At 43.9% G+C, this 11,228-nt stretch overlaps 2 protein-coding genes across 2 annotated transcripts; one reads left to right on the top strand and one right to left on the bottom strand.

Annotated features, from left to right (window-relative positions):
* Positions 1 to 1,594: 1,594 nt before the first annotated feature.
* On the bottom strand, positions 1,595 to 5,276 carry gpr135 (G protein-coupled receptor 135; the record flags this gene model as incomplete). The annotated part of the gene is made up of 2 exons (XM_080479842.1): positions 1,595 to 4,848; positions 5,161 to 5,276. 2 exons carry the CDS (start codon positions 5,274 to 5,276, stop codon positions 3,498 to 3,500), a joined length of 1,467 nt encoding a protein of 488 aa, XP_080335968.1. The 3' UTR covers positions 1,595 to 3,497.
* A 2,674-nt stretch (positions 5,277 to 7,950) lies between these two features.
* On the top strand, positions 7,951 to 11,196 carry jkamp (jnk1/mapk8 associated membrane protein). The gene is made up of 7 exons (XM_080479313.1): positions 7,951 to 8,065; positions 8,407 to 8,486; positions 9,233 to 9,387; positions 9,472 to 9,678; positions 9,895 to 10,076; positions 10,351 to 10,427; positions 10,561 to 11,196. Exons 1-7 carry the CDS (start codon positions 8,062 to 8,064, stop codon positions 10,777 to 10,779), a joined length of 924 nt encoding a protein of 307 aa, XP_080335439.1. The 5' UTR covers positions 7,951 to 8,061; the 3' UTR covers positions 10,780 to 11,196.
* The last annotated feature ends 32 nt before the right edge of the window (positions 11,197 to 11,228 follow it).

The following is an 11,228-nucleotide window of genomic DNA, read 5'->3' as shown; positions in this document are numbered from 1 at the left end:
GGCACAGAATTCAAAACTTATTGAACACAATATATATACTGCATATGCAGCTGCGACACCAGCTGTTGGTGGTGGACATCAACAAAGTGCAATGTTGCACAACAAGCTTATTATGATCTGGCTGAAGAGTAGTACACACACCCAAAAAACTAAACAAAGTTGGTTGTTTTTTAGGGTCGATAAATACTTTTTTTTCTTTTTTCCACTTACAAAGAATGGACAGGTCTGTAATATTTGGTACAATTCAAATGTGAGAATCAATCTGAATAAACGGAAAATCCAGAAAATCACACTGCATGATTTACAAAAAAAAAAAAAAATGGTTGCATAAAATAAGTATTTAATCACCCATTCTTTGGAGGTGGGAAAACTTACAAATTCGGCATTGTATCAAATAATTAATATCCCCACTATATGCAGCGTCACTCTAAAACAGATTCTAGTGGGAAGACGACTCTCATCTCACTGAGCTGGAAGCGCATTGCACCACCTCAACCCTCAGGCTGCATTCAAAGGAATTCCTTATCTTTTTCATTGTGAGATATTCTCAGTAATCTCTGTTGGGATCCACAGCCAAGAAATAGCATAAAGGTATCACTGTGACATTTATGTTTGATTTGAAATGTCTGGTCAGTATTTAAATATAGTCTGCTTTTATCGCCGTTAACTTCATGGTCTGAAACTCATTTTTATCATTTTGATTTGATTCCATTAAGCTCACAGTTAAATTTACTTGTTAATAAAGTGTTTTAAAGTTAATGAATAGATATGACCCACCCCCATATATTACTAAAAAAACAAAAAATACCTGCTCAGACTGACTTTGTAATCATCAGGAAGGGCTGAAGTCATGAGCAGGGTCAGATCACAGATTAATGCAGAAGCCAGATGAAGTAAAGTCCCTTCAAAGTAAATGTCATTCATCCTCTAAAGGCCACTGGGCTGTCCTGCGGGATGTCCACTCTTTCAGTAGAAAAGTCTCGAGATTTAACCTCAGCTTAAATTGAGGAAGGCAGGCTGACCTGCTTTAGTCAGCCCCCTTCCAGTATGAGCTGACGACACCGGTGTAGCGACGCCCCCTAGTGTCAGCCGAGAGAAAAACACCTCTGCGTCATTCCGACTCCTGGTTTAGATAAAAAAAAAACATCTGTTGTGGAAAGTTATCGGCATTATGTTCAGATTTAGTGCCTATTACAGTTGCATATAACTAATGTTTCCATCTCATCAAATATGAACATAAGATAAATATCTATAGTGAATGTCATATTCAAACTTTAAAGATCAATGCAGAGCTTTTCAGCACCTCTATAAAAAGATATTTTTTTTAGATTTTTAATCAAAGTTGCCGAACCAAAAATATAGATGAGTTAAATTTACTTCAACAATTTAAGAATCAGGTATCAATTTAATTTCACAGTGTTGCGCTACATATTAACTACATAAACAGGAACATGCCAACCCCACACGGTAAGACACGTCTGATACAATGCAGAAGCAAAACTGAATTGTTCAACAGTGGTCATAATCAAAAAGTACTTAAGTACCACAAAGGTTAATTTAAAAGAGTGAAAAATGGAATTTGCAATTAGAAAGTGTAACAAGCTTTTTTATTATGACAAAGGATGATATAAAAACACATTTACACAGGAAGGGCAGGCTGAAACGTTCACATTTGCATCCTGCTTGGCACAGAAATCCCATTGATGGCAGCACTTATGTGGCACCGGCCGAACCACTCGGCACGTTCACAGCTGCGCTCGGCCGCGGGTACCAGAGTTTGTGTGGTTCATTCCTTGTCAAACAATCCTAACACATTTTTTTTTATAGAAAACTCTGCGTCCCTCCCTCTTTAACTTATACGTCTTCGTCTTTCACACCAATGGTTGGTTGTGTGTACATGAGATATTTTTGCGGGGAAACTGTAGACCCCCCCGATGGAAACATTGATGGACATTTATTTCTGCTCACAAACATACAAAACTGTACTCGGTTTATGGATTTAGTGAAACTTTGGCTTCTTCTGATGAAAGGGAAGCCGTTAAAGATGCATAAAACACAGAAGTTCACCCGTTAGTGATGCCGGGGGGGACTCTGAATTTTCATGTTTCAACAAATGAACATAAAACACATTCAATGCTTTCAAAGATCACATTCCTTTAATTTTAGAATGTTTCATCTCCTACTTTTGTTTATTGAACCTGCATAAACACTATGAATGACTGATTTTGCCCAGGTGGTCACAGTTATAAGAAATCGCCGTTGATTTGACTGCAGGATGTCCAAAATACACATAGCAAATACCTAAAAGTTATCTTGCTATACTCTAAGAGTCCATCTATTGTCAAGCACAGGACAACAATCATCAGTACGTGTGCCTTAAAAAATAGCCTACAGCATTGGTCATCAACCTCTTGCAACCCGACAGCTATTTCAAGGGTATTGAGAAATATGAAGGGCTACGAGTAATGGAATTAGTTTTGAACCGTGTCAGAAAATACAGTATTCTCTACCGTGCTGGCCAAACCTGGTTTACAGGCCTCCTGGATGAGATTTCTTCTAGGTTCAACAGTCTTACTGGTCGTCGTTTTACCATCAAGTTGGAATGACAGGGATTAGATGGAAAATTGTGACCTTAGGTCTTTTTGGAATCAAAACCATATAAGGCATGTAGAGTACATACATGTAATATGAAGTATCAAAGACTGAGGAAATCTAACTTGCTTCCTCAGTTATCTAGATTCACATGCATTAACATACTGAAATGAAGTCTTCCGACTGTCATTGATAAACCGCTCCGTGCTCTTTCAATGGGCTGTGACAACTTGTTGTACACACAAAAATGCAAGAATCCAACTGAACTTGTACTTTCCATATCTCACACGTATGTTGCACGAACATAATCTGAACTTCCGGTGAAATTAGGGTCAAAATTCGACTGGACGGGAACCCAACAAACAAGTGCAGATGACTCACGTTCTTCAACTTCTAATTGACAGGAACTTATTCGGTTGGAATTTAGGAGATCTAAGAGAGAACTAATAGACTATACTGCAATAATAAAAGTTTTACATGTTTATAATTTCAGCCAAAAGATTGCAAGGCCCTGCAACACATACTAGATAATATGTAATCCCTGCATTTGTTTTCAGATATTTTGGGAAATACTTTGCAAAAACCTCTTTGCAATTGGTCGCAGCCCAGAGAGGACTGGTGCTTAACCCCTGCTATCCCCCACATCTGATCACCTGGGGGATTTCAGAGTGACCCCGTGGGGTTTTGATATGATTTAACCTTGTTATCCTTGTTGGTTTGCGTCAACCATTTTGGCACATCAGTAAACACAATTCGTTAAATTCTAAAGAGAAAAATCATCAGACCTCATAAACATTTAGAATCTGTGATGTGACAGGACACAAACACTACCAGCTGTTATAAAACTGATTTACACCAACAAAACAGAAATAAGATCAAAAAGCCAGTGAGACGGTCAAAACACGTCACAGACTAGTGTCGGCTGTCTTCATCTTTGGAGAGCCCGCGGAGTTGGGTAGTGCTGCGGTGCCGTGTTGGGCATCCCTGCAGAAGAACACGGCAGGGTTTTTACAGGCCCACATCGCCACCTCTCCTCCGGCTCCTGCTTTGCCCGGACTTGAACTGGACAGCCGGCTGTTATTAGTCATCCCCACCCGGCTCACGTAGCGGTCCCTGATCCTTTCGGGTTGGTTGAGACGAACCTCGCGGTTCTGAGTGTGGCCCGAGAGGTAGGCGGCAATATTCCGGGTCCGGTAGCCTTCCTCTCGGCTTCGGCCAAGTAACATGGAAATATTAGGGTTCCTCAAAGCGTAAATGAGGGGGTTGATGGCCCCATTTGCCCAAGCCAGCCAAATCGCTATCGTGTCCATGGCAGGGTTGAACGTGTAGTCCCCTATGGCTGTAACCAGTCCCATCAAACAATACGGCCCCCAGCAAAAGATGATGAAAACAATCATGATCAGAACTGTGGTGGCGGTCCGCATTTCACTGTAGAAACGCAGCAAGTACGCGTACGTCGTCACCGGTCGGACTCGTATTTCAGAGAGTCGAACCGTCTTGCAGATGTTGTAATGGCAAAAGCACATCAGGGAAAAGGGCAGTAAGTAACACACAACAATCAGACATATGCTGTAGGCTGTGCCCACGCGTGACGTACCCGAGTGGAACACATACATACAGTGGTAGAAGCCCTGCTTGTGGATTTGTGTCGGGGTTGAAATTAGCAGATACCACGGCAAAGAGAATATGACCGCAGTTAACCACACAGCTACCAGCAGCTGGGTTGCTTTTTGACGCCCGATCTTGGCCTGTGGCTGCCTCACGATGGCATAATACCGGTCAAAGGAGATCAGAGTCATAGTCAGGGTGGAGATAATCCCAAAACAGGTGTTGAAGAATCCATTGGCCACGCAAAAACGGTCCCCGAACAGCCAGATGCCGTCCTTACTGAAGAGCATGATGAAAGAGAACGGCAGGCACAAAACCGCGGTGAGGAAATCCGACAGCGACAACGACATGATGAAGGCGTTGGTCACTGTCCGGAGCTGTCTGTGTTTGATGATGACAACGACAACCGCCGAGTTCCCAAGACTGGACAGGAGAAAGATGGCAAGCAGCACCAGGGCCTGGGCCGCCACCCTGATCCCCTGCAGGACAGAGTTGTTGTTGGCGGCGCTCAGCACCGAGGGCGTCGATGCCTGCTGGACCTGGCTGAGCTCACTCCCTCGTTGGTCGCTGAATGCTGAGAGGTTTCCTGTGGCGAGCACTGTGGCCTCTGTGGTGGCGGTCACCAAGCTGGTCACTATGGAAACAATCCTAAAGAAACCCACCGCCCCGCCCCCCCCCCGAAAGAGCGGACAGGAAAAATTAATCTACAACATCATGCATACTTTGAAAACACATACGGTTGAGAGGCGACACACACTGGGACAACAATACTTCAGTACCGAGAGAATCCTGCAGTACTTCTTCTTGGCCTGAGATGCATTTCTGCAGTTTTTGTATTTTTCAGTTTGTCACAAATGAGGCATGACCGACCTATATAACTATAACAAGCAGTGGCTCGCATTTTCCGGGCCCCTCACGTGCACATTGGGACCGTATGAGGAAACGTCGTGAGTGAATTACCTGGGAACAGCAGGCGAGGCGGTGCCCAGCTGGTTGAAGAAGCCCTGGCCCGAGGAGTCGGCGGTGTAGTTGCCGCCACTGCCGGCCGGCAGGGCGGTGCTAACAGGCGAATCCATCGGCGAGGCGCAAAGACCGCAGAGGAAAAGTCATCCCTCGTCTCACGCGTCAACATTCGGGGAAGCTTTCCTGGATCTAACCGGAGCAGCTGATAACCCTTCCGTCTGCAGCTCTCGGGTTTTAATCAGCCGACGAGGAGAAAACACACGGGGAAGCAGAATCTGCTTCCACATGCTGACTGTCTGTAGATGTTTGACTGATGGGAACAGTTAGCACCTGGGAAATACTCCTCAAAATGTTGGGGTTTTTTTGCGATGAATACATGCAATGAATTCTGCTTGTAAACGTTTTTGTTAAATTCCAAAAAACTCACAGTGACACTCCTGTGTTGAAGTCACCTTCTCGGGACAATCATCATCCCAAAGAAATATTCAAAGAATGTCCAAAATACTTGTCTAGTTGTCCCATTTCAATGCTGCTGGTTAAGAACTTATCAATATTTTATCGTTTATACTGTCAAACATGTTGCTATTTCATATCCACTGAAGCAGCACAGCATGGCTTGTTATTCCTGCTACTCCCAGGAGTAAGTAAACAATTACCACGACTCACATTACTGTGATTACGTTGTCTTGCGTGATTTTTTGGGGGGGGTATTTTTCACATATGTAAAGTTCATTCTTTAGTACAATATGCACCATCTGACTGACTTTCACCGTTTTTAAAATCGGAACTGGCGACTGAATATCTAAGACTCTGTTGGTTGCTTTTTGCTTGTTTCTGTCTTTTACTTTTCCCTCTTTCTATCGTCTAACCCCAACTGGAACAACTCAAAGTCTCGTCCTCGAAGCCTGGTTCTATAAAAATTCTCCACCTCTGAGTCTAGTTCTGTGGATTTTTTTCCTAATAAAACAGTTTATTTTTTCTTTCCAATTGTTGAGATTCTCTTTATAAAAAAGTGCCTTGAGATTACTGTGTTGTATTTGGCACTTTAGAAATAAAATAGAATTGAATATCTATACGAATTAATATTCTACACTCTGGGTATGAATTTAATGTTCAGACAGAATAAATCCCCAATGAACGTATCATTTAATTTGCTTACTATAGGATTACTTCGAAACAATCCATTGTTTGTGTTATAAAGCAAAATCTACCCGAATGTCTGCTATTGCAACAGCCCTATTTATTTGTAATCAAGTACAATATCTAAACAATGCGACTGGATTGTATTTAATTAACCATTTGAATTAGTCTCATCACCTTTGGCTTACAGTCATTTGTCACGTTGCAACAGAAGGATGGAGATTTGTAAATGCACCTTTTGTTGTGTTTATCAAACCTGCCTCAGCTGGTATTTGTTTACATCTGGAGGAGGGGCGGAGCAGTCAGTCAGTCAGTCAGTCAGTCAGTCAGTCGGTCAGTCAGGCTCTGTGAAAGCAGGTTAGCCACATTAGCAGTGGAAAAAGCTCCCGGTGTTTCTCCATCCACCCTGAGAAGCCCGGTCACCAGCTCTCGTTCAGGTCGGTCGCTGTGTTTTCCTCCCAGCACATCTTCACTCCTCCTCGGCTCGGGGCCTCACGAATCCTCCCGCAACACACACACACACACACACACACTAAAAAAAAGAAGAAAAAAAAGAAAAAAGAAGGAGAACCTGGAGTCCAGACCGACGGCTTCCGCTGCTCCTCCTCGGCCGCCGGAGGAGGAGGAAGAAAAAAAGAAAGAAAAAAAAAAGAAAAAAACACCGTCTGCGGAGGAGTGAGAATTAAAAAAAATAAAAAAATCACACATAAACAAGAAACGACAGCAACTATTCGCATCGCCGTATTCCCGTGTGTGAAGCCACGCCCCCTCTCATAAACGTGCTCACGGCTTTGCGTGACGTCCCTCGAGGTTGCCATGGTAACTGCTGATCGAATTCGCACCTACTGTACGTCCATGTGAAACACACACACACACACACACACACACACACACACACACACACACACACACACACACACACACACACACACACACACACACACACACACACAAAAAACACCATTATGACTTTATAATCAACAGCGAAACAGACTGTTAAAAATCTTGCAGCAGAAAGGACGTCACCTAGTGATAATTTCATTATTAATGACATATTAACTATAAAGTGTCTGCAATCAGGTAAAATAAATCAACACTATCAACAGAGTCTATTCTCTGTGTGCAGCTGTAGCGTATATAGTGTATTTAACTATTTTGTGCAATGTGAAACTGCTTCTGTGATGACCGAATATTCCCATGTGGGATCAGTAAAGTCTGATCTAATCTAAGCGAGCAAGGTAAATGCAACTCATATCCAATTAAAACTCCTGCAGTACTTTGTAATTCATGTAACCAACTACAGAACGATCGTCATCAAGTCACTCTGAACTCTTCACTGTAAGATTTATAACCATGAGGACAGAAATAGTATTTGGGAATATTTTCTAAATACTTTGAATAAAGGGTAACGCGATACAACCAGAAAACGTATCTGACAGGCTTTGAATTGACCATTTGATATGAACAAATTGAAAAACTACTTAAATCATCTGTTTTTAAAAGGACTCTTGCTTTGCATCGTTTTTTTCCGTCTGCCCCTGTAATTCCCACACATGTAAATTCAGAAACCTCAGTTATGAAAAGCACGAACATGAACGAACAGCAGATGGCAGCATTACATCGTCGCAGCATTCTGATCTGCCAAGCCAGAAGAAGACGTTTCGCCGGTGCTCGGACTTTTCCGTCCGCTTCCGGTTCGAGAAAAAGAAACGACACAACGAAGAGGAGCTATCTGATTAATATACTCGTTATCCCAACATGGGTACGTTGTGCAGGCTTATTTTCCTATCTTCACCTTATGACAGAAATCTTAAACGGTTATTTGACACGAATGACAGCCACGAATATTATATCAGCCAGGGGTAGCCTGATGCTCGGTGGCAAAGCTAACAACATTCAAGTGCCTGGATGGTAGAATTGTTCCACCACTGTGCGTCCATCGAAATTATTAACGTTCTGCAGTGACAGTTTGAACAGTCGACTCACAGTGATGTGTATGTCAACGGACAATGATACTAATGCTGAGACACAGGGATCCTGGAGCATCCTGATGTGTATGTCTGCCTCAAACAGAACCTTAACAGTGTGTGCCTGTCCCTCCAGCTGTGGCCATGAGTTCAACCTGCCCCGGCCTGTACTGTGGGAGGCTGATGGTGAACGGATCAGTGGAAGGAGAGTGTGGCGTGAGTACAAACATCAACCTCTGTCTCAACTCCTTACAGTAATAAGGAAGACATTACAATGTTTTGTACGGATGCGTCTGGGAAACTGAGTGTATTGCAGCTGTATAGCCTGTATCGTGTGGTTGTTTCATTGTGATCATTGCAGTAAAAGTAGTGTTTGGTGCACTATGGCAGACCTGAGCATTGCAAGGTTCTAGCCGACCCTTAGGCAGTTCAATAGGAATATATGAATAGTGTGAACATCTGTGTACATAAGGCATGCAGTGTTGCAACTGGTTTACTATTATTTTGAAGGTGGCATATTTCTGAATATACTAGTTGTTGGACCTCTGTTTACATTAGATGACACTTCTAATGTCATGCAGGAATTGTCGCTAATCAGAACTATGTAACGTAATTTAACCCGAACCTTAATTTCCTTTTGGAAAATGATTTGGATTCATATATGAAGGATGGCATATTCGTTGTTGTTATTGCTTTCTTCTTTAGTTGATGTGCTCATATGAAATGTCAATTCACAAATTTGAAAAATCTAAGATGTTAAATATACCACTAAGTCCTGTTCACGGCAGACCTGCAGCGCTGAGCTGTTTCTGCACGTTGATTCTTAGTCTTGTCTGGCTGCACTGAGTCCATCATGCAGTCGTTTTAAGCCACTTCCTGAACGCAGGGAAATATCGTTGCAGTAGATGTGGGAGTGTCTTCTTCTTCTCTTTCTCTGATCGCTGCCATGTGTCTCCTGGCAGGTTTGTCCTCGAGGAGAGCGGGCCAACATCCAGAAGGTGTGTGAGCGTTGCACTGAGTCCCCCGAGCTGTATGACTGGCTCTACCTGGGCTTCATGGCCATGTTGCCTCTGGTGCTACACTGGTTCTTTATCGAGTGGTACTCTGGGAAGAAGAGGTTAGGAATGAGAACGCACGCATTACGATGGGGCCAGTGCCTTGCGGCTTCTGTTGGCGTTGATGCCTGTGCTCTTGTGTCCAGTTCCAGTGCCCTGCTGCAGCACGTGACGGCCATGCTGGAGTGCAGCCTGTCTGGCGTGGTCACCCTACTGGTCACCGAGCCGGTGGGAAATCTCAGCATCCGTTCCTGTCGAGTCCAGATGCTGTCAGACTGGTACACCATGCTGTACAACCCCAGTCCGGACTACATCAAGACGTTACACTGCACCCAGGAGGCTGTGTACCCTCTGTGAGTACCAACAACACAATATATTCCTATATCTGTAGATCGGGGCAATACAGCATCCACTGGTTTTACAAGTGACACGAGGAGGAAGGTCATATTAACCACATTTGGACCAGATCGCAGGCTAATAATAAAGTGGTGCAGGAGACGGATGTTCCAATGTCTCGCTGATTAGAGACCGATGTGTACTTATCGTTTGTCTCACTTCTTTCCTTCCAGCTACACCATTGTGTTAATCTACTATGCCTTCTGCCTGGTGCTGATGATGCTACTCCGCCCTCTGCTGGTGAAAAAAATTGCGTGCGGCTTGGGCAAATCCGACCGCTTTAAGAGCATCTACGCGGCGTTGTATTTCTTCCCCATCCTCACCGTGCTGCAGGCCGTAGGAGGAGGACTGCTCTGTGAGTACGAGGATTTGTCGCACAGAAGCAAAAAGCGACGGGAAACTCGTTTCTGGCTTTGTCTGGTTGGCGTCCACTGTGTAATCTGTACATTAGCTTTTATTAAGAGTAGTGGAATTGCATACAGAAAATAAACCGTTCAGGATTCTTGTGGTGCACAATAGTTTGTTTTAATCCAACCAAATTTGTTTAGTAGGAACTGACAAGGTGCCAGAGCTGCTCTGCAAGATTCCCACGATTGTTTATTTGGGACTAATCTCTCTGTGTGTTTCAGACTACGCTTTCCCCTACATCATCCTGGTCCTGTCTCTGGTTACTCTGGCTGTGTACATGTCTGCCTCTGAGATACAGGTAGCTGCACTCACTGCACCCTGCCTTCTACACACAGCGACACGAATAACCTACACTGAAATTTACTTTTTTTTTTAATTACTCGTAAACTCTCCTTGCATAGTTTAATCCTATGACTGTCTCACGCCAACAGTCTTTTAAGAATCTGGTTGCCAAGAAGAAGCGTCTGGTGGTCCTGTTCAGCCACTGGCTGCTGCACGCGTACGGCATCATCTCCATCTCCCGGCTGGACAAGCTGGAGCAGGACCTGCCGCTGCTGGCCCTCGTGCCGGGGCCCGCGCTGTTTTACATCGCCACGGCCAAGTTCACCGAGCCCAGCCGCATCCTGTCTGAGGGCGGCAACGGCCACTGAGCCGTGGTGATTATGTACATACTGTAAATACTCGTTTATTTATGATGGGCGGAGGAACGCTGCGCTTTGAACGCAGCCGGCTCCTCCTCTGACCGCGGGAGTTTAGCGGTTGTCGTCAGTGAAGCTGAGCTCGTCCGCAGACTCCTGTCGCAGGCAGACAGACAGACGCACCTCCGGAGGAGTAATCCACGTTTACGTAACCACACACGTGATGACAACTCTAAAGACGCCTTCACTCCTGATTCAGCAGTGGGAAAAAAAAAAAAAAAAAACATGCTTGTTTTGCTATGTGGAAATATTTGAATGTGTTTGAGAATTTTTTCATTTTTTATTTTTTTTTGTGCTGAAAGTTATGACTGCACAGATTTATTGTTGCTGGAAACATCAAACTACGAACAATAAATTCATCAAATAAGCTTTTTGTGTTTTTTTCCCGTTGACACTATTGA

Source organism: Lipophrys pholis, assembly GCF_963383615.2.
Source record: "Lipophrys pholis genome assembly, chromosome: 14".
NCBI classification, from domain to species: Eukaryota; Metazoa; Chordata; class Actinopteri; order Blenniiformes; family Blenniidae; genus Lipophrys; species Lipophrys pholis.
Note: the sequence above shows the minus strand (reverse complement) of the source record. Positions and strands in the feature narration are given on the sequence as shown.

Coding starts and splice junctions, on each gene's coding strand:
- jkamp (XM_080479313.1), top strand. Junction 9,388..9,471: donor TGGTACTCTGGGAAGAAGAG/GTTAGGAATGAG, acceptor TCTTGTGTCCAG/TTCCAGTGCCCTGCTGCAGC. Junction 10,428..10,560: donor TGTCTGCCTCTGAGATACAG/GTAGCTGCACTC, acceptor TCACGCCAACAG/TCTTTTAAGAATCTGGTTGC.